At 37.4% G+C, this 23,914-nt stretch overlaps 1 protein-coding gene across 5 annotated transcripts in view; it reads left to right on the plus strand.

The window, feature by feature from the left end:
* The window catches only part of VWA8 (von Willebrand factor A domain containing 8), a 344,886-nt gene that overhangs the window by 119,980 nt on the left and 200,992 nt on the right, over positions 1-23,914 (plus strand). For all 5 annotated transcript variants that reach the window (XM_034665237.1, XM_034665238.1, XM_034665239.1 and 2 more), the window contains 4 exons: positions 229-306; positions 7,463-7,578; positions 15,252-15,358; positions 19,040-19,146. In XM_034665237.1, the coding sequence (XP_034521128.1) occupies positions 229-306; positions 7,463-7,578; positions 15,252-15,358; positions 19,040-19,146 (408 nt within the window). The remainder of the gene's footprint in view (positions 1-228; positions 307-7,462; positions 7,579-15,251; positions 15,359-19,039; positions 19,147-23,914) is intronic.

The raw sequence follows: 23,914 nt of genomic DNA on the forward strand, positions 1-23,914 counted from the left end.
GTGGCTTGGTTTTAACTACCTGATTGTTAAAGAGAAAGCAGAGGCGGAAGTGTTCCCTGAGAAAATGCATAAGCAAATTTATTGAGGAGTTAAACATGTTACCTGTCACCAGGGACTTCCTAAAAATATAATTCTGATATTGTTTGCCGAGTAGCCAGAATTTCTGGTTGATTGATCAGATATCCCCACTTACTCTTTCTGTCTTTTCTTAATGCTCTCATAACATAGGTCCCAAATATACCTCAGGAAGCTTTGGACAGATTGTTAGCATTTACACACAAACTCAGAGAGACACAGGATCCCACGGTAAGTCTGGGCTTTTTCCCATAGGATTTTTTGTTGTTGACATGCTGCTGCTTTATGTTCTCAGAGTTTAATGCTTTAAAGATCTATTTTTCAAGTTGGTATTTTTATCTCTTATGCTGTGCTTTGCCCTGTGCATATATTTTACTCTTTCAGTGATTTGAACATTGACTCCAGCTACTCATGGCTGGTCTCATAAAGAAAACTAGCTTTAGAGCTTGGTGATCCTGGGGGTTCAGTTTGGGCCCCTGATCTCCTGTGCTGAGCAATCTCATCTAGTCTCAAGGCTTCAAGTGTGACTTCTTCTGTTAATGACATCTTTCTCTTCAGCACCTACTCCTCTTTTCTTATTGTTTCTCTGTTTCTAATTGTGTTTCCATCCTGGGATGGCGTAGGGGCAGAAAACGTTCTCCTTCCTTCCTTCTAGGTTCTCTGGCTGGCCTAAGGATTAAATTCACATGACGCAGACTAACAGGAGAAAACCCAATTTAATTCTGTATGTACAGGGGCCCCATAAAAACGGTAGTCTTAAAGCAGTGACCAAAGCAGACAGCTTTTATACCTTTTAGATAAACATTAAATTTGTAAAGAATTGACAAAACAAAGAAGTTTGGGTTTGAGGTAGTAAATTAGTGACGAGGTAACCAAGTTCGTTTATATTACCATCTTGGTCCTGTGTTCCCTATTGCTAGCAATAAGGATGCCTTCTACCCTCCTGGGACAGAAAGGGTGTCTTTCAGGGGGAAGATTTATTTCCTGTTTTCGGGGACGGAGGAGGGTCAGAATGTCCTTCTTGTACTGGCTCTTTCTTAAGTAACTTTAATTCAAACTAATAAATATGTCAAAGTGGCATATTTTGGGGTGGCATACCCTGCCCTCCCACCCTTTTTAAATTTCTTTGCATAACTTTTATTTTAGCATTCACAGGTGAAAACACTTTTGCACTATAACAAAAATTTTCCCCTGCTGTCAAAAGTCCAATACGCTCAATATAATTCATGCTCTATCGGGAGTGAAATGAAAAGGTTAGTTTTCAATCTGAGGTTTTCAAGCAATAATTAATATTTTAAAAGGACCAAGGCAAATTATATATTTGCGTACAAAGGGATAAAAGGACTAACGAAAATGTTACTTGCTTTGAGCTGGAATTTTAATACTGAAGCCTGGTTATATCATGCCCATCTGAAGCATGATTGGTGATTATACATGCATTTGGATAGCAAAAAATAAAGAACTAATTCTTTAATAAGTGCAGTTTGGTAAGCAAAGTCTTTTAAAACACAAGGCACATGGGGAATAAAAAAGAGGAACTTGATGTTTAAAAAGTTAGAAACCACTGCATATGTTAGAAGGATCAAGGGCTGTCACTAACTCTGAATCTCAGTGTTTTCATCTCTAAAATGGGAAGTGCCATCTACTTCATAAGGAGGTTGTGATGATTAAACATGAAAATGTGTGTGAAAAATCTCTTCCTTAGTAGCTGGTTAATAAATGGTAGTTTCTTTCACCTCCCAGCTGGATACTGGGATTGCTATAAATCCAACATATCTTGTACCACTAAACTGTCTTTCCCCTTTAAATCTATTTGTATTTCTTATTTAATTTTCTGGCTGTGCTAATAATCTGTCTGCTTGCTTTCCTGTGATCTCCACTTAACCTGAAAACAAATCTCATCAATTTAACATCATGATGTCTCATCCATTCTCATACCTATTGCCAGTAATTGTCCTAGTATTTGGTTTCATAATCTTTCTCCTGGAATATTACCCTTTCCTTTTGACTGCCCTCACCACCAACAATGCATTCCTCATGTGGCCCTGGATTACTTTCCTGGGCCTGTTGTAACAAATTACCATAAACTGCTGGTTTATAACAACAGAAATTTAATTTTTCACTGTTCTGGATGCCAAAAGTTTGGAATGCGTATTACTGCTTCATAGAAGGGGAGGTATCAGCAGCACTCCCTCAGGGGCTCAAGGGGAGAATCTGTCCCTTGCCTTTTCCAGGTTCCAGTGGCTGCCAGCATTCCTTTACTTGTGGCTTCATTATCTTTATCTCTACCTCCATCTTCACTTCACCTTCTCTTCAGTGTCTGTTCAGATCTCTCGCTGCCTCCCTTTTACAAGGATATGTGTGATTGCATTTAGGGGCCGCCCCAATAATCCAGGATAATCTCTTCATCCCAAAAACTTTTAATGTGGTCTGCAGAGTTAACTTTGCCATATGAGGTAAAATTCATAGATTAGGAAGTGGATATCTTTGGTGAGGGGACCATTTTCCAGTTATCACAGACCCTCCATTAATAATCCCTGGGATTAATAACCTCGTCTCCAATATGTCCTTTACTTTTCTTTTGTGTTCTTTTCAGCTACACCATTCTCTTTCTTGTTCCTTGAACCCACTCATGTCTGCCTCAGGGCCCTTGGCACTCAGTGTTTCCTCTGCCTAGGTTGTTCTTCCCCAGATAACTGCAGGTTTGTCCCCTCCCCCGTTTGAATTTGCTCAGATGTCCCCTTTTCAGCAAGGCCTACCTGAAGCACTCCATTTAGATTCACATTCCCCCACCCCCATTTCATTCTTCTCTCTCTTCCTGCTTTAAAGTTCTTCATAAGGCTTATTGCCCTTCGATATAATACATACTTTACTCCCTTTTTTTAACTGCCTATTTTCCCTCACTCAAATTTAAGTTCCAGGATAGCAGGGGGTTTTGTTTGGTCCCCGCCGTATCCGCAGCATCTGGAGTTTTGCCTGCTATGTAGTAGACGGTCAACAAATGTCTGTTAAGTAAATGAATGAATGACTCATCCGTAGTATCCCTGGAGTGGCCTTTCCCAAATCCAGCTCCTAAGTTCTTCCCCCTCATTGCACTGTTAAGGGATGAATTCTTTGCTTACAGACTGAAGGACAGCCTGCTAAATAACCATGCCCGCCCAGTTCCCGTCTGACTGAGGCCTTCCTAGCCTCACTTCCTCCAGCTTCTCCTGAAGCACCCTCGGCCCTCCCGCACTTCCCCTCTTCCTGCTTGCTAAGCCCAGCACATACCCAGATGCCTCCGCTTCTGGGGACGCCAGAATGCGCTTTCTCCCTGGCCCCTGTCAGGTCTCTCTCAGCCTCAGACGGAAGGAACCTCTACCTCCAACCTGCTCTCGTGACACTTGACATATGATTCTGCTACCGACCTGCAGTGGCTGTATCACAGGTTTATTTTCATCTCCTCGGTTGGTATTTGAATGCCTTGAACACAGTGTGGTTTATTCTTCTTTCTCGTTTTCCAGCCTGGTGCTGGGCCCCTAAGAGACACTTAACAAATGTTTGATGGATGAATGAATAAAGTGATTGATTAATTACTAATTTATTAACACATTGTCCCTAGAGTTTTCTCTCCCTAAGAACAGTATATTTTTCTAAAAGAAATAACTCTTTAAGAGGAGAAAGAAAATTTACTGAAAAAAATTTCTGATCAGATCCTTCATATTTTTAAGCTGAATTATATTATTAATCATGTTAATACAAAAAACCCCTTGAGCTGTGCTCTTAAACTCCATAACCATGGTAACTAAGGGAATGTGCTCATATCCTCACACTCTTTTTTGCAAGGTAAAACTGCAGTTAGAAATTTAATGTTATAAACGTTAAACACATTAGGCATTTTTTAAGTAAAGTGCATTCTCAATTTTTAATTGATAACGTGAGAGCAGAAATAAGCAAACCCTTTATTCAACACTTAAATGGCTTAACATAAAGCTTTGTTATGATTTTTTTTAACACTGGATATTATTGTAAAGCATTTCGGTATTAGCAACTGAGAAAGCTGGTATTTTTCAAATTCACGAGATGTCCTTACTGATCATTGGAATGAAATGTGAAGGCTGAATTCGGTGTCATTCTTGGATGAGGCTAGAATAGTGTACACAAGCAAATTATTGTATGGTTTATTGGGACTCTTGTCATGAGAATCCTCAGGTTGGAGTCATTTGTCAAACATCTTCCATAATTAAAATAGGAATTATTTGTGAGCCCACATATTCAGAATGGGAATTGCTGAGTCCTACTTAGCTTCTGATACTTTAAATCATACTGGCTCAAACAAGCTTTTCCTCAATTCTCCCTTCTTTCTCATATCCATCAAGGGCCAAGTTCTCTGAAATATTTGTTGATTCCTTCTCTCTACTCTTTTTTGCCAGTAACCTTACTGTACCTTATCGTTTTATAGACAGATCATTGCAGTAGCTTTCTGTTTCCTGTCTCAGCTCTCTCTGTCCTTCAGCTACTTTGCATGCTACTACCAGATTAATCTTTCTAAACTCATATTACTACTTTGCACATAACAAAGTCCCATTGCCTTTAGGAGTAAGGCCAAACTCCTCCAAGTGTCAGTCCCAGGTCTTTGTTACCTAGGAGCAAGTTTTCCACCAAGACCCTCTGGTAAAGCTGGGCTGGCTTCCTCACATTTCTGCATCTATTTCTGTTCCTTTTGCTCTCATGCCTTTGTTCATAGCATTTCTTGTGCCCACTTGAACATTTTCATTTTAAGCCCCTCTAGCAGTTGTCAAGTGCTTCACTTATTTTGGCATTAAATTATATTCTATTTTGAATTGCAATTTATGCTTTCTTATATTTAAATATTGTCTCCGTGTCTAGAATGCAAATTTGTTGAAAACAAGGATGAACCAAATGTTTGCTTATAAATGAGTTCTTTGAGACATAGAATGTGTTTTCTAATAGAAAAAGGGATACATCATAAATGGCGATCATGCTCCCAACCTAGTTCCCAAAGGACCATTTAACCTGTGTTGTAGCTGAGATGTAATACTAATCACAGTGCACCAGCATCTCACGGAGCTGCAAAATACACACAGGAGGGGAAATCCCTGCGCTTTGTTCTTCCTTGGGGCCTACCAAGATCACCTGAAGCGAAATGCTGAAACAAGCCAGTGTGCAGTATGGCTCTGGCGTCTTGGCAACCTCCCACCATCCATCCTGAAGCCTCTGCTAACTTCATGGAGTCCTCTTGTGTGTTCCCTTAGGGGCTCAGAGCCACTGTATTGCCCCTATCACCCCCGTGACATTTTACCCTGGCCTCTTCTGCCCTCCTAAAGGGCTAGTTGCTTCAGAAGTTCTTCTGTCTCCTGGTTTTCAGTTAGAACTGCTGTCTCCTAATGCTGCTGATCTAAACTAGGAATTAATCCAGTAATAATCTGATACATTAAATTCATACTAAAGTGCAGGTCACATCCCCTTCCTATGTGAGATTTTTTTTTCATTTTGAAAAGGCTGACTTTTAACAATAATTGCTGACATTTATTGAGCACTCATGTGTCTGACCTCTACTAAGTGCTTTAGAACAATTTTCTTTTCTCCTTTTTTCTAGTTTCAAGTTTTTATTTTAATTCCAGTGAATTAACATACAGTGTAATATTAGTTTCAGGTGTGGAATTTAGTGATTCATCACTTATATACAATGCCTAGTGTTCATCACAAGTGCCCTCCTTAATCCCCATCACCTATTTATCCATCCTCCATCCACCTCCCCTCCAGCAACTCTCAGTTTGTTCTCTATAGTTAAGAGTCTGTTTTCTGGTTTGCCTCTCTTTTTTTTCCACTATGTTCACCTGTTTTGTTTCTTACATTCCACATATGAGTGAAATCATATGGTATTTGTCTTTCTCTGACTTATTTTGCATAATATTCTCTAGCTCCATCCATGTCATTGCAAATGGCAAAATTTCATTCTTTTTTATGGCTGAGTAATATTCCATTATATATATAGACACCATATCTTCTTTATCCATTCATCAGTCAGTGGACATTTGGGCTCTTTCCATAAGTTGGCTATTGTTGATAATGACGCTATAAACATCAGGGTGCATGTGCCCCTTCGAATCAGGATTTTTGTATCCTTTGGGTAAATATCTAGTAGTGCAATTGCTGGATTGGAGAGTAGTTCTATTTTTAACTTTTTAAGGAGCCTTCATACTGTTTTCCAGTGTCTGGAGCAGTTCACATTCCCACCGTAGTATGAGGGTTCCCCTTTCTCTGCATACCCGCCAATAGTTGTTGTTTTCTATGTTAATTTTAGCCATTCTGACATGTGTGAGGTGCTAGCTCATCGTGATTTTGATTTGTATTTCCCTGATGATGAGTGATGTTGAGCATTTTTTCATGTATCTTCTAGCCAGCTGGATGTCTTCTTTGGGAAAAATGTCTATTCATGTCTTCTGCCTATTTTTTAACTGGATTATTTATTTTTTAGGTGTTGAGTTTGGTAAGTTCTTTATAGACTGTGGATACTAACCCTCATAACAACCTTAAAGTGAAGGCATTATTGTCACCAACTTAAAGATGAGAAAACCAAGGCTTAAAGATGTTGCATAATCCACAAAGCTAATACATGAGAGCCTGATTTGTCTGATTCCAAAGCTGATAAACTTTATCAGTCATTTCATTACACTGCCCACTAAGATAATTTCAAAATCACATTAACAAATATTTACTGGTACTCACATATCCTGAGTTCTATACTAGCAGCTCTATTAATGGGATTTCCGGGGTTTTTTGAAGAATAAGAAAACAAAGTGAAATTCTTCTGGCTGTATGAGGGAAGGATTTCAAACTGCTAGCTGCCACCCAAGAGACAAACTGGTTGACACCTCTGTGGTCAGCAACCTAAATTGTCCACAATTCCTTTTCTCCATTTCAGAAGCCATAGATTTACCTAAAGCTCTAAACATTTTCAGGCTATCTGAGCAGTTCAGCTTTGTGTAGGCAGGGAAAAAAAAGAACAGATAGTTAATTGTACATAAAAGCTATTTGTGAGTCAGGTGTGGCCTGTATTACATAACATCTTTCCTCCGTCCAGCCTCTTCTCCCCTCCACCCAGAAAACATGTATGCACAGCACTTAACACAATGAAAACACTTTTATTAAATTTAACTGTTAAACACTTTTTATAGATTTTTTTAAAAAAACTATCTTTAAAGATGCCTTAAGTGTAAATTGGTTTTCATTTATTTTTATTTGTAATTCATTAACAGTATATATGTATTTGAAGTTTGGCCTTGTCCTTCAGGAATAGTGAATTCTGCTCTGATAACCATCTGAAGGGACTCTCAGCAAGTTCAAACAAGACTCTTAACAGGCTGTCTTTGCCTTTTGATAGGCACAGTCCCTGGCAGCATCACTTTCTACCAGACAGCTGTTGCGGATTTCTCGTCGGCTATCACAGTACCCTAATGAAAATCTTCACAGTGCAGTTACTAAAGCCTGCCTTTCCAGGTAACCATGTTCCCCTTTCTCACTGAATTCAAGTTTCTGGGTCTTTGCTAAAACAGTAACATATGTTTAATTAATACTACCCACAGGTCTAGAGAAAGTATTGCTTGAATATGTAGCTATTTCAACCTCAACGTTCAGTTAGAACCTATTTTATCCTACTTAGGCATAATAGCAATTTAAAGGGATATTTTGTAGATGAGAAAACTATTTAAGTCACTTGCTTAAGTTAGAGAGTAGTAAATAAGTAAAAATGGGTTTGGGATTTGAATGCTGGTTTGTGTGACCTCTGAGCTAGTGCTCTTCAACATTACACTGAGCACCTCCCAAATTAGCATTGGAACTTTCCATGCTTGATAGTACTGTCCTGTTGCATAAATTTAACAAAATGAGTATCTTTTCAGTCTACACTAATATTTTTTATACTTGTTTGGAAATTATTATAAAATATTGGCTTATAGAATTTTCTTACAAAATCACACTTGCATGAAACTATTTTAAAAGGGAATAAAAAAGGGGGGGGCAGCGCTTGGGTGGCTCAGTCAGTTAAATGTCTGCCTTCAGCTCAGGTCATCCTAGGGTCCTGGAATGGAGCCCCACATCTGGCTCCCTGCTCAGTGGGGAGTCTGCTTTTCTGTCTCCCTTTGACCCTCCCCACTGCTCGAGCTCGTGCTCATGATCTCACTTTCTCTCTCTCAGATGAATAAATAATCTTTTTAAAAATAAAGAATAATAAATATTAGTAACAATGCCCAAGAAGCCCAGAGATTTCTTTTAGACTCTTCTCATGTGATCTGGCAATTATTTTTGTGGTGGCTATGACTATTGTCCATTCGTTCCTTGGTATAAAAAAGGAATTAAAAGAACCCATTTTCAGCTTAGGAGAATCTGTAATTGCCCTCTATTAACCTCCAGTTTAGCTGACAATTTTTCCTATAGTGAAAGTGAGCTTCCTGTGTTGCAACTTAAATTTGTTCTCTCCAGCTAAAATGAGGCTCCCTTCCAGGGTCTTTAGAGTAATTTTTTAGAAAACTGATAATTATGAGAAATAATTTTCTTTTAAGTAGAAAAATATTAGGCTTCCAAATGAAAACTAGAAAAAAAAGTACTTCAATTGCTTATTTTTCAGGATCATGAACTGAAAAAAATATAGACAAAGAGATAGATTCATTACCTACCCAGTATTTTCTTAGTCAGAACTTGGGTATAAATGTGTCTTAATAGAAATAAATAGTCAATACTAAGCAATGTAAACAGTTTTGGAGCCTAAGGGGAAATGATACTTTGGATATTAGAATGAAATAATCATACCCAACGCATTCTACAGACTGTTCCAAAGAATAGACAAATAGTGAAAACAGCAATTCACTTTGAGTCTGGTATAATTTTGATACCTCAACCAGACAAGAATAATGTATGAAAGGAAAATTATAAATCATGAAATAATCCAACTATATATATATTTTAAATCATGAGCAATTTTAAATTATTTCAGGAATACAAAGAAAGTTTAATGTTTTGTTTTTTAGTTCACTATATTAACATATTAGAAACAATATTTTTTTAAAAAATAAGTAAAAAGGATTTGATAAAACCCAACAACCAAGCTTAAAAACAAACTAAGTTCTTAAAAAACTAGGAGTTTTCTTAGTACCATAAGAGAAGGAAAATTCTTCAATCTGATAAGGGGTATTACAAAAAATTTAGAGCAAACATCTTTATGATAAAATACTCGTATTTCCCTTAGAGTTAGGAACAGAACAAGAATGTCCCCTTTTTGTACTTTTAGCCAGTGCATTTGCCCAAAGTTATCTGATTGACTACATAAAACATTCAAGAGAAACTATATATAAGTCATTAGAAAAATAGAGTTTAGTGAGATTACTTATAAAACCAAATCAGTGACATTCCTATATTCCACTAAAAATCAATTGAGGAAGTCTAATATTTCAAAATAATCCCTTTAAGAATAGTAGTAGAAAGCTTTGAGCACCTAAGAGTAAATCTAATGACATGTAATACTTTTATGGAGAAAAGCAGAAGTCTTTATTGAAATCTGTAAAGGACTCAAAGGGGAAGCTATACCAAGTTCATGGAAGGGAAGCTTCAGTCTTGTAAAGCTATTTTACTCCAGATTTTATATAGATATGATCTAATCAAATGCTACTAACGTTTTATAGAATTTGACAAGCTGATTTCAAAATTGGCATGGAAATACTAGCAAAGGAAATTTTGAGGAAGATTAGGAATTGTACTTTTTCTGTCAGATACCAGGATCCACTATAAAGTTATATTCATTGTTACAGTACGATATTGGTGCAAGGAAAGACAAATAGACTATTAGAATAGACTACAGAGACAGGACACAGACCCACACATCTGTAGGAAGTTAGTATTTATCAAAATTAGCATTATAAATCATGTGTGGGAATGGATGGACTTGTCAATAAATGATTTAAAATAAAAAATATCCATTTTAATCCCATACAAAGAAGTAAAATCCAGATATACGACAGAAACACTATAAGCTACTCTACAAACTAAGAGATGTTTGATAAGATTTATAATCACAGATGAATTAGTATTCAGGGACTATCAGGTATACAAATTATTGAGGTGAAAGAATCAACCCTAAATGGGCAAAGGATGAATAGGCATTCATGGAAGTTAATTCAGGTGACCAACACACATTTGAAAAGATGCTCAACTTCATCATTAATCAGGGAAATGAGATTTAAAACAATTATCAGCTATCGTTTCATACTTTTATAATTTTTACCTGTAAAAATTAACATTTTTTGTGAATAAAAGAAAATGGAATTGTATTACTGCTGTTGGAATGGAAGTCTCATCCCTTTGGGGTTATGTCACAGTATCTCTATGCCTGAGTATATTAATACTCTTTGATTTGACAATTCTATTTCTTGATATTACCTCAGAGAGAGACTTAAATGAATGGATAAGGAAGCATGTGTAAGAATGTTGATTGCATCATTGTTTGTAACAATGAAAAATTGAAACAACCTACCTGTCCCTCAGTAGGGAATGAATATATAAATTGACAAATTATATAATGTGATACTAAACAGTCATTAAAATGAAGTAGATCTGTGTGTATCAATCATAATAGTTTAATATCAAGTAGGAAAAAAAGCAATTTGCAAGAGGATATTTGGTATACATTGCCATTTATGGAAATGTTAAATACAACAAAAATGCAACATATATATTTTTTTAAGATTTTATTTATTTGAGAAGGAGAAAGCGAGAAACAGAGCACAAGTGGGGGTGGGGCAAAAGGAGAGGGAGAAGCAGACTCACCGCTGAGTGGGAAGCCCTATGCAGGCTCAATCCCAGGACCCTGGGTTTGTGACCTGAGCCAGAGGCGGATGCTTAACTGACTGAGACACCAGGCACCCGAATGAAATATATTTTTAATTCATATATATATGGCAGAATAAAAATATAGACAGGAGAAATACACACCAGTTTCAGGGTGAGAATTACCTCCTGGTATGGAGAGAGATTAATAAAATGCTTAATAGTCTCTGTAATTTTCTGTATGCTTAAAATATTTCATAGTTTAAAAAAATTTAAAAACTTAAAATTACTTCCTTTCATACTCATAAATATTTCACTGAATTAAATAGCTAACTTTTCCAGTGTTATCAGCTGACCACATTAAATTCTGTTTTGTTACCACCCTATTACACTTTGCAAAAAGTGAAACAGCTATCTTGTTTATGCATTATCTGTTGACTTTAGCAAACCTACAAACTCAAAAACCTTTTTTACTAACCTTCTATTCATGATAGCACAATCACAGAAAGCGGAAAAAATCTTATTGGTGCATAAAGTTCTTTTTTCTTTTTTTAATGACCTCATTCCATATTGAAGCAGTGAAAAGAAATTGAATTTCACAGTTTTTTTTAATTGATATATTTATGAAGTCTATTATTTAGCAAACAAAATCAAAAGAAATCCTCTAGTGTAAATTTGTTCGACATTAAATTTATTGAATATTAGCTTAGCTTTTAAAAGTCTTATTAATTTAATTTTAAAATACTTTTCATTTATGTATTATTTGTTTATGCCAGTTGAGTTCATACTGGAACATTTCTTCATCTGAGGGAATGGTTCCCTAGTACCTCATCCTCATCTCTGAAATATGAACACCAAGTCTTAGAGCTAGATGCGTAATTCATTTTCTGGATAGTTGAAAACCTAAGAAACCAAGGGCAAGGAAGATATTACAAGATTAGGAAGTTATCAGATATTTTATGTTCCAAAAGTTCTTTTATTATGGAAGCGTTAACTAGAAGTTCCTATAATAAGAGTTCTATTCCACTCAAGTATTTTGCATTCCATTACAGTATTTACTTATAGAAAATGTTGGGGTGTTGATCCTTTAGCATAGAAATTTGAGGCAGAGCTATAAGAATTAGAAATGAAGATTAACTGTTTCTGACATTGAAGTAATGGGAAATTTTCCCATTCACCAAAAACTTAGTTTGCATACAATATTTTTTAAGAATTCCCTTGTGACATAAAATGAATGATATCTACTTTAAAAAAAAATTGCTGGGGCGCCTGGGTGGCACAGCGGTTAAGCGTCTGCCTTCGGCTCAGGGCGTGATCCCGGCGTTATGGGATCGAGCCCCACATCAGGCTCCTCCACTATGAGCCTGCTTCTTCCTCTCCCACTCCCCCTGCTTGTGTTCCCTCTCTTGCTGGCTGTTTCTATCTCTGTTGAATAAATAAATAAAATCTTTAAAAAACAATTGCTGTTCAGTGTTTTAAGGCTATAATTTCAGAAACCTAGATCTTCTTTAGGTTTTTCTGTTATTCAACTTACTCTGTAAGTCTAGCTGATCTGAATTATTTTTGTGGGCCTTTGAAAAATGTTTGATTCCATTTATCTTCCAGATATCTTGGTTAAATGAAGTATCTTCAAACATTTGAAATTTGTTAATAAATTTTATATGCCCTATTTCCTTTTAAGTACTTCACATGTCTGAATTAACAAATAAAACCTTCCCGGAAAAGTAAATTACTCACAAATATAATAAGCTAACTTTATAAATAGGATGAGCCGTAAGTTATCTTAAATATTCCAGTGCTGTTTATAAACTTAAAATTTAAAATCATAGGGATCAATTAATTAATTACATACTCTAAATCGAAGTCAAAGACTGTCTGATAACCCCTGAGACCTGCAGTCTCTTTCTCCCACTCATACTACTAATAGAAACACCGTCTTTCCTGCCCTGGTAATTCAGGAGCATCCTCTATCCCTACTCTAGCTTCTTGCGCTATCATCCTGAGAACTCCTATCTTACTCTTTATTCCTAAGATCGTATCTCACTTCTGTGACAATGACACAGTTATTTGAGTTAGCCTAGGGTAACTACTTCTGTGTTTCCCGTAATGTGGTTGAATCTTTCTTTAGTTTTTTGTTACAACCAAGACCATAGAGACTGGAGACCCTCCAATTCTATTTTTGCTGGTAGTAAATGAATGTAATGATGATAATGATTTTCAAAAGGCACTGTGCGCTCGTGATGATAAATGCCCTTGAAAACTTTACAGTAGGATATGTATTTGCTTTTATTCCAGGAAAGTAGGATAGACAGAGTGATATTTCATTCATTTACGCACTTATTTTACAAAAGGCCACAGAAGGAGAGGAAAAAGCAAGTAGAAAATATCAGTGAACTGTGGAAAAAGAAGCCATTAACTAGAAAAAATTGAAATCTGGAAAAAATTAAGGTTGACCTCATAGTACCCGACGTACTTTCTCATCATTTGTAGGGTGAATCAGTATCTTTTAAAATGTAAATTCTCGAGGTAAATATATTTCAACTTCCATAGTACCTCTGATTAATTGGTAGTGCTGTCTGGATGTGAGGTTGAAAATAATTCTGAAACATGTTCAATATCAGTAGGAAAGAGTATCATATTGGCAAGCAGTGTCTGTCACTGACATTGGAAGGGAGGCACACGTGCCTTTTTTTTTTTTTTTTCAGTTCTCTACAGGCTTTGGAAGGCAATCTAGAAATGTTCCAGGACGGGGGCAAATGAGGATGTATTGAGAGCAGACTATATAGACGTAAGGGGTTTCTGGGAATAGCACATAGTCTAAGCTTGAAAGTGGTTAATTGTCAATCAAGGTAGTCTGACAGGAAGTAATGGAGATGCAGCTGCAGAGCATAATGTCACCAGGCCAGACTCTGGTTTATGGTACAGTGGAGAGAGGCAGGTCGGGCAGGCATGGCGCCAACACAAGGGCTCAGGAAACAAGATNCTTTAATCACTTCTCATTTTTTTATTTGGGGGTTTTGGGGGAAGAGGGAATATCTGTATTTTTTTTTTAAGATTTTATTTTTATTTATTTGACAGAGATAGAGACAGCCAGCGAGAGAGGGAACACAAGCAGGGGGAGTGGGAGAGGAAGAAGCAGGCTCATAGCAGAGGAGCCTGATGTGGGGCTCGATCCCATAATGCCGGGATCACGCCCTGAGCCGAAGGCAGACGCTTAACCGCTGTGCCACCCAGGCGCCCCTGAAGCCTTGGTTTTAAACAAGGCAACAATCTAAGAACTATGATGAAAGGTCAGAGATGAATGACAGTAAGTCTTACCTGATGTTGAACTGATGAGCTACTGACCCGGAGTGATATCAATCCCCCCATCATAGCCTGGAACCAAAATGAGGAGGTAAGTGGGAGATAGGGTCAGCTATGTGAATTCTGTCACAGAGACAGGAAATCCATCAGTTCCTCACATGCTCATTTTTTTGCCTTCTCACTCACACCAGCATCTCTTGCATTAGAGCTTATACTCAGGGCTGCGGGAACCACCACGAAGGATTTACAGCTATGGAAAACCTAAGAAGTGTGATATTCTTAGTATGTTTATTTGGGATATCGTGGCACATAGTGGTTAGTTTATAGTAGTATAGCACAGGTAATAAGTTAAAAATCATTTCTGTGTGCTCAGTTGGGATCATAAATTTCAGATACAACTTTATTGGTGTGGGTGGGAAACTCCATTTTCATGATCTCAGCCCCTGATGTTCATACAGTCTATTTGTAGATGAAGAGTGCCTCTGTCATTCACCAGATTGTTGCTTTGACAACATACATGTAGAACAGACAAGTAGGTATACTTTTTAAATGGAAGGAAAGACCAAGCTGTATAACGCTAAATTGAATAATTTGTGTTAGAAAGTAGACATCGTTAATCTACTTCCACTAATTTGAATTTCTGATTGCCAAGTTGGAGCTTGTTAAACTGTTATTTTATCTATTTAAGAAAATTTGATAATCCAGTTAAACAGATTTATGAGGTGTATATACTAAATCCATTTTAAAAAGCAAGTCATTTTAAGCCTTGTCCTGTAAAATGTATATACATGAATACTGCTAATTACATATAAGTTTTATTAAAGGAGATCAAACATATTCATCTTCACAGGTATTTGAAGTTTATAGTTATTTCAACATTTCTTACTATTTGGATTTCATAGCTCAAGACTGAGCTTCCTTAATTGGTTGTCTTGAGATAGAGAGAGAAGAAGAAGGAGAGAGAGGGAGAGTTTGTGGGTGTAGCTGCCAAAAGACAGTTAGGAATCACAGAAAGCTTTGACTTTATCATTCTGTCCTCCCCACCCCACCAGGTTCTTACCAAGCCTTGCAAGGTCAGCGTTAGAAAAAAACCTGGCAGATGCTGGAATAGAAATAAGTACTGATAATCATCAGGAACCAGAACTGGAGGACTACAAATGTAAGTATTTGACTTGTTTCTTTTTTAAGTGAAATAATAATTATCAAACATTTGTATTATTTATTATTTTAATTTCAATAAAAAGTGGTCTTGTTTACCATCTATTTTATGTATTGGGTTAAAGAAATGAATCTTTTATTTATTTATTTTTAAATTGAAACTCACTTATAAATTAAATCTTAGAATAGTTCCTTTATTTTGGGGCACCTTGGTGGCTCAGTTGGTTAAGCATCTGCCTTCAGCTCAGGTTGTGATCTCTGGGTCCTGGAATTATCCCTGCTTAACGGGGAGTGTTTCCCCCTCTCCCACTACCCCTCCCCCCTGTGCGTGTGCACGCATGCTCTCTCCTTCTCTCTCAAATAAATAAATAAAATCTTTAAAAATAAAAAAAAAGAATAGGGGCGCCTGGGTGGCACAGCGGTTAAGCGTCTGCCTTCGGCTCAGGGCGTGATCCCGGCGTTCTGGGATCGAGCCCCACATCAGGCTCCTCTGCTATGAGCCTGCTTCTTCCTCTCCCACTCCCCCTGCTTGTGTTCCCTCTCTCGCTGGCTGTCTCAATCTGTCAAATAAATAAATAAAATCTTTAAAAAAAAAAAAGAATATTTCTTTTATTTCAATGCATACCAGATACATGTCCTCCTCCAAAGAATCACAACTGACACAGACATACATACTCAAGGCTCTGAGAATCCCTGCTATAAAGAAACTTGCATGATTTGGTTTTACCTTTTTTTTTTTCCAAATATATTTCACCATAGAATCTAGAATTCTGTTTTCTTTGCGCAACATGTACATTTTGAGGACCACTAGTGTCCTGTGGGATATGTTCAGGAAACTGGTATAAAATAAAATAATATTCAGAGTACTATTTCATGCCTTCTTACTCTTTCCATTTCCACTCATATTGCCTTTTGTGGTACTTTTCTTCTGGATAACCATAAGTATTTTGAACTTTGGGAAGCTCAGCTCTTCTATAGAAGTTCCCTGTTCTTCAATTAGAGCACAACAAAATGTTCTCTACTGTTTGACATAAGTACCTGTTCTATCAAAAATCCGATGTGGGACCCCTCTCTAACAAGGACTTATTGTGGCTCTCTTTGTAGTAGATGTTTTTAATAGTTGGGGCAACACTGAGACAGGGATTTGGTGTTAAAGAAATGAGATGGGGGCACCTGGGTGGCTCAGTCGTTAAGCGTCTGCCTTTGGCTAAGGGCGTGATCCCGGCATTCTGGGATCAAGCCCTGCATCAGGCTCCTCTGCTGGGAACCTGCTTCTTCCTCTTCCACTCCCTGTGCTTGTGTTCCCTCTCTCGCTGGCTGTCTCTCTCTCTCTCTCTCTGTTAAATAAATAAATAAAATAAATAAATAAATAAATAAATAAATAAATAAATAAATAAAAATAAAGAAATGAGATGACTTTTTTAGAGTAAAATTGAAAACTCTACCTACTGATGGATCTGGCTACAGGTCTGCAGAGCCAGCTCAAAGAGACAGAACAGCTCTGGCACCTATTGATTCGTAATGTACTTGACTGAATCTCTTAACATATCCAAAGATGGACTGAGTTGTTCTGACTATAGATTGTTCAGTCTTGGTAACAGGCCAATGTCAGCAGTTCCCATCTAAGCCTTGCGTAGGGGATAAGGTACCTGAGAGACTGTTGACTCATCTGGTTCCATTTATCTCTTGAGGAGAATTCATTTAATGCACTCTCCTTGTTCAGAGGACAAGGTTCACCAAATAACCTTCCGATAAGGATTTGGCTTTCTGTGTAGTTCTCCCTCCAGATAATATGCTGATATGGCAACCATGTATCGTAGGGTCGATATGAAAGTTGTAGCTTTCATTACACTATAATATTTTCAGTTCTTGTTTTATATATCAGAATCTATATGTAGATCAGAATATATGTCTTTAATATTCTCCTGAGAGTCAGGTGTGCAGTCAGTTGACAGGACAAAATTAGGTTTTGAGTCTACCAGACTAAGGACCTTGATGAATGGACTGAAATAATGCCATCCTATGAGATATCTTAGCAGACAGCTAGCAGGTTTCTCCCAGGGAAGTACAAGCATCACCATCTTCTGAGTGCATTTCCCTTTTCAAGCTTGAAATTTTAACAATAAACATTAAATGAGAGAATTAAATTGTCCTAAAGCCCTAAATCTACTGAACAGATGTGTTCCATAAACTAAGCCACAGATGATATCAGATGCTACTTGAATTTGAAATGATGTTTGTCATCTTAACATACGAGCATATAGTAAAGTCCCTGCCACAATCCTGGTCTTTGTACAGTTTTATATTGGGTCTATTTCAGAGATCCTGCTGGTAGTAAATAAATAGTAGATTCTCATCGTGACAGCTTATGGGTGTTCTTCCCTGTGGAACTTGTAAATAAAAGGAAAATGGCAAGGATCTATTGGAGGGAGAGGTCTCCTGGGCTTTGGCAAATGTGTAGCACTCAGCACTGATTAAACAGCGTGACAGTTTAATTATTTTTAGCTCAAAATCGTTCTTTGTACTGCAGAACACAGATGTTGCTCTTCTCCACTTGTCTTTCAGAATGCTTTAGCACAGAGGGACAGTTTTCTCATTTGAAGGGTGGCAGCGTGGGGGGGGTGCTAGTGGTAGATGGGTCCGTTGTTTAAGGCATCATGATAATCTGTCTGCTTGCTCGGGTATTTCCACAGGATGGAGTATTATTTGGAGTCAAAGGATTAAACATACCCCACTTGGCAGAAAGAACATTAGGCTATACTAAGTTCTATTTTTAGCTCTGTCCAGGTTAGCTGGGTGGTTTTAAGCAAATTATTTAATTTATGTCCTTAGCTTCCTCATAGTTCTTGTCTCATTGTTAAGAAAATTACGTGAAATTGTATGAGAAAGCAATGAAGCTTCTGGTTTGAGATCTGGCACATAGAAGATCCCCAATAAATGATAGCTCCTGTTGTGATCATCAGTACTACTGTAACAACTAGTACCATTAATGTTATGAGTATTAACCATGGAGAGAATGCATATGAGATGTGTTCCCTGACTTCAAATTTATTATTGTGTTTGCTGGCTGTAGGAACTCCTATTCTAGACCAACTATTCAAAGCAAATAGGAGATTGTACAGTAGTGATCATCACAGAATAGCTGTGTAACACCTGGGGTGCTTATTTGAAAATACAGATCTCCTAGACCATCCTTGGAAATAGTAATTTCAGAGGTCTTGGGTGGTTGATTAATCAATATTTTTTTTACTAGAATTTTAGGGGGTTCTCACTTGGAGTTTTTCAATAGGTGGGTCCCCCAAAATGATATTCAGAGTACTTCAGAGCTTTTGAATGCATATTTGGTTTGTTTTATGTGTTATAGTCTCTGACAAAACAAGCTTATGAAGGTGGCTTGACTGACTTCTGGTGGGGGGTTGTTCTTCTCTAATTTATCTCTATGGTGTTTGCTAACATGCATTATTTTGTATAAAATTTGTTGTCTTGGAACATTTTAAGCATTTTATGTAGAGCTATGATGTTTATTACCACCTTCAAGCTTACTTCTTTTACATGTTAAATTGAAATTCCTTAATGAGCCTATAAGATATTAAAGGTGCTGTGTTGCATTATGTTTGCATTGGACTTGGCTTCTCTGAGCACAGTGCTACTAGTAATTCTATATCCTGTGTGAAATGTTTAGGTGAAATAGCATCTGGATCTCTGAGGATTGGGGCTGTTAGTGCACCGATCTATAGTGCCGGTGAGAAAATGAAAGTGCCTGATGTTCTGTTCTATGACAACATTCAGGTAAGATCATTGCTTTGCATTTATGGATAAATCTCCTCTTACATTGTGGTAATTAACTCTGCGGTGAAACCAGTGTTTAATTATTTTTGTAATTTGCTAAGTTAAATTCAGATGATGCCAAATGAGGTGTTGAAACATCTTTTATTAAGTCGTAAACTTTTAAATTCTTTCCCAGGACACTTGAAAATTGGAAGAGTTGCTACTGTGATTAGCATAATATATTTTATATGTGCACATGCACGAGACTCCAAATAAATAAAGTGAATATATCATTAAATTAAAAACGAAATGAACTAATACTCATCCTCTCTTTTGCATTCCTGTTAAATTATTTCAGTAGTTCAGAGAGGATGTGTCCTGTGCATTCTTTTCTTCATATTCCTTTCCTTTTCCTGAAAATTCCTAGTATTTTTCTATTCTTTACTTTTCCTTTTCCTTTTTAAGGGAGGAAGATAGATAATTTCTCACTTGTAAACTAACCAATAATTATGGATCTTTCACTCAGACACATAAATGAGTATATACCCAGAAAGCTGTACTATAGATGTTCACTTTAATAGGAATGTTTTCCAGAGAAAATTACCTATAATGTAAGTTTTTCTTTTCCAGATTTTATGTTAAGTGGTTACATATTTATTTTACAAAAAAGAAACATACTTTAATTTTTCTCTAGTATTTGGTCCCTAATCTGAATGTAAATAATAACCCTACATTATGTTAGAAGACCTTCTACTTACTGTTTTTTTAAAAGATTTAGTTATTTACTTTGAGAGAAAGAGAGAGAACACATGAGTCAAGGGGGTAGAGGGATAGGGAGAGAGAATCCCAAGCAGACTCCTCGCTGAGTGCGGGGCCCCACCTGGGGCTCTGTCTCACGACCCTGAGATCATGACCTGAGCTAAAACCAAGAGTCGGACACAACTGACTGCACCACCCAGGCGCCCTACTTCTTACTATTTTTACTATATTAAGGAGTTAGAAAAATTAAGTTTTTTATCTGCCATTTCCCAATCATACTTGCTGTTCAGGAGTACCATAATTTATATCCCTATATTATATTAACAGTATAGAAGGTATCTGGACAAATTCTTCTTGCTCAATAAAAATCTTGATTCAATATTTTAAAATCTGTCAAAACTGTAATTACTACCTATGACATAGGCACAGACATAAACTGGATTTGTTTTGTGTCATTCTATAGCCCATTAACTAATTAGGTTTTACTTCTCTTCCAGAGCATTAATGCTCTTACACAAGCAGTGGACAAATGAGCAGACAATAAAGTTACTTTTAAGACACAAAGAAGGAAAAGAATCTTGCCTATCAAAGAAAGACAAAAAACACGATTGTAAGGAAAATAGACTATTTCCAAGCACTGATGGTATCACATTCTGTCCATGTAGTGGAAAGGAATAAAAGAGAACCAGGAAACTTTGTTATAAGTGACAATTTGAAAAACCCCATGGTAGCAAAGGTTGAAAAGACCTCCCAGCATATGAGAACGTAGGAAATTCAGTAGCAGGGAGGGCCATTGTGCCCTTGAACACAGTGTCTGTTGCCATGGTGTTTGTGATATAGACATTGAGGACCGCAGGGCTGCTGTGAACTTTACACAGTGGCCCTGAAGGACTTGCTGTAGCCTGTCTCCAGTTGTACCTTTGCTTCATAAAGCATTATGAATTAACCACTAATGAAAAATTTTAGCTGTACCAATTCAAGGAACCGTGGCTTTGGATTACATTTGCTTTTGTTGCTTATGTTATGATTTCCTTTTAGTCTATACTTCCTTCTGAAACAGTAGTCTTTTAATGTCTCTTGAATATTTAGGGGCTTCTGTACCATCCTCTTCTATGTCCTGTGGTCCCCTTGCCACATGGTATTGAAATCAGTTTTTTGAATGTGTTTTCCACACCACTAAAGTAAAGTCAGTTTTTCTTTATTTTGAGTCTTCAGCAAATAGCATGTGCTTGGCATATAGTGAATATTGAGCAAGTATTTGTTGAGTGGATTACTAAAGAAGGAGTAAGATTTTGAATGTTCATAATGTGGAGTATTATTTTATTAAATCTGTCATTAAAGAATGTTATACTTACAGTAGTAAGGAGAAATTGGAGTAAAGAGAAAGTAATAGCCTCTTAACCCCGAGGAACTTTAGATCTAAAAAAAATGTTTAAAATATCTACCATGTATCAAGCCTTGTTCTAGGGTATTTGGATAAAGAGATTAAACTACGCACACATATACACATACACTTGTGTAGCTCCAGGACTCAAGTTGCCTAGGTCTGTCAGGGGAGAAAGACAAGAAAGTACACATGATTACTGTACAGTGTGATGGAAGTACACACAGGTCACTATGTAGCACTGATGAGATGATGGTCCCAGATTGGAATGATCATGGAAAATGAGTTAACCAGGCAAAGTTGACTCTCTCAGGCAGAGACACTAGCGTTTGCAGAGACTTGGCTATGTGACAGAGTAGTTCATTTAGGAAGCTACATATAATTAATTATCACTGGTGCAGAGCTGAGGTTACAAATGCAAGAGTGACAAGAGATGAGGCCAATGGGTTAGGAAAGGGTCAGAGCATCTTGGCCTGGCTAATTAAGGAATCTGGATGCTATTCAGAAGAAGTGAGGAAGCCATTGAAAGATGTTAAGCACCTTTCCACTTGCTAACTTTGCATTCACTCTTTAATGTTGTCTATGAGTTGGAACCAAGGCAGAGAGAGACTTGTTAGTGGGCTGTTGAAGTACTCTAAGTACAAGTTATAAAGGACCTGAACGAAGGGGGTGACACTGGGGATACAGTGGAGAGGACACATAGCAAGGCTGTTTAGGTGGTGGGTAGAGTCAGTGGAACTATGTGTGAGATGAAAGCCAAGATTCTCCCTCAGGGAGCACATAGTCTGATGGAAAAGAAAACAGAAAAGAGAAAATTATTCTAAATTTTTGACTGAATATAATGTTGGAGGAGAGTGACAGGAAATGAGGCCAAGACTAAATCAAGAAGATAAGAAGTGGGGGGGTCCTGGGGGGAGGCTAAATTGTTGAAGGGAGTTTAGAAATACAGACTTGCAGTTATAAATTAAAGAAGTCATGGGGATGTAATGTACAGCAGGGGGAACATAATTAATAATATTGCACCAGCTTTGCAAAGTGGCAGGTGGTGGTGATCATTTCACAGTATATATAAATGTTGAATCATATTGCACAACCTGAAACTAATTTAACATTATAATGTCAATTATACCTCAATAAATAAATGAATAAGCAGCCTTTAGGAAAAAAAAAAAAAGGAAGGAAGGATGAACCTTTGTTTCTAAGGTATTAAGAGTCATTTAAGGAATTTTGAAAAAAGAAGTGACATGATTTTGAACGAAGTAGTGATTGTCAGTTATGTAAAGAGCACATTGCTTCAAGCAGAGACTGAAGTTAGAGAAGCCAAATTGGCTGATAAAAAATCTAGGCCAGAGATGTAAAAACCTAAATGAAAACTGGGGATAGAAAGGAAGGGATAGATACTGTTGACTTTTGGGTGGCTGGATAGCTTAGACTTGGTGTTTAACCAGCTCTCGGTAAGGGAGGAGTGAAGTATGCAGGAAGATGATAGTGGAGGTTTGGTCAGGTGGTAGGGAATGATGCTATTAATGGGGATAAAAAATGCAGGATAAGGAATGAAGTTGAGAAGAAAATAATGAGACAAGTTTTGGATACGTTGACGTTGAAGAGACTGGGAAACATTATTTGATTGTCACTCAGAATATGAGGCTGGAGTTGAGGAGATAAGTTTTACTATTGAAGATCAGCATAGAATTGGTAGCTGAAGCAATGGAATGGATGAGAGGATTTAGGGAGAGTAGTCTGAAGGAGCTCTTCAAGCACAGACCTGTGGATAACCAAGTCTCACACAGCCCTCCCTTGCCCTTAGGTGGGTGCTCATGTACAAGTAGGCCCGAGCTATTCTGCCCTAAACCTTAACCCCAGAGGAGAGCATGTAAAAAGGTACTGGGAGAGACCAAATGAAGGAACATGGGGGAAATCACTGTCTAAGGAATTGCTATAAGAAGATCCAACCTAAAAGATTATGGAAAGAAATTATTAGAGAGGTAGGAGGGATTCAGAAGTGATGGACAATTAACTGGAAGAGGAAACTTTTAAGAAATTGTGGTTGGGGCACCTGGGTGGCTCAGTTGGTCAAGCGTCTGTCTGTCTTCAGCTCAGGTCATGATCCTGGAGTCCTGGGATGGAGCACCCCCCTCAGGGGGGGAGTTGCTTCTCCCTCTGCCTGTCCCCTGCTCCTTCTCCCTCTCCCTTTCTCTCTCTCACTCTCTCAAATAAATAAATAAAATCTTTAAAAAAAAAAGAAATTGTCTGTGGTACTGAAGTGGGCCAAGAGGTTAAGAGAAGAATTACGTAGGCAGTGACCTTATCCTTAGCTAATTAATGTTTGTTGATTTAATAATCTGGTTAGATGGAATGAGGGCGTGATGTAGGAGAACATGAGTACAGTATAGAAGAATACAAGTACAGTTTGAATTATTTTTCAGTATTTACATTGCTTTTTTATCTGACTTTGCAGGTGCTTGTTCCAACTCTCCTATCTATTTCTCATGCAGATTAGCCCCTTTTTTACTGGAAGACTTAAATGTCTGGAAATTGGCACTGACATTTCATCTTAGTTAGAAGGAAGAGGTCTCCAGACCTCATTATCACTAGAACCCAGAATAAAGGGGTGTTCTAGGACTCCCTTTTAAGCAGGGTAACCAT

Source organism: Ailuropoda melanoleuca, chromosome 7, assembly GCF_002007445.2.
Source record: "Ailuropoda melanoleuca isolate Jingjing chromosome 7, ASM200744v2, whole genome shotgun sequence".
Lineage (NCBI taxonomy): Eukaryota > Metazoa > Chordata > Mammalia > Carnivora > Ursidae > Ailuropoda > Ailuropoda melanoleuca.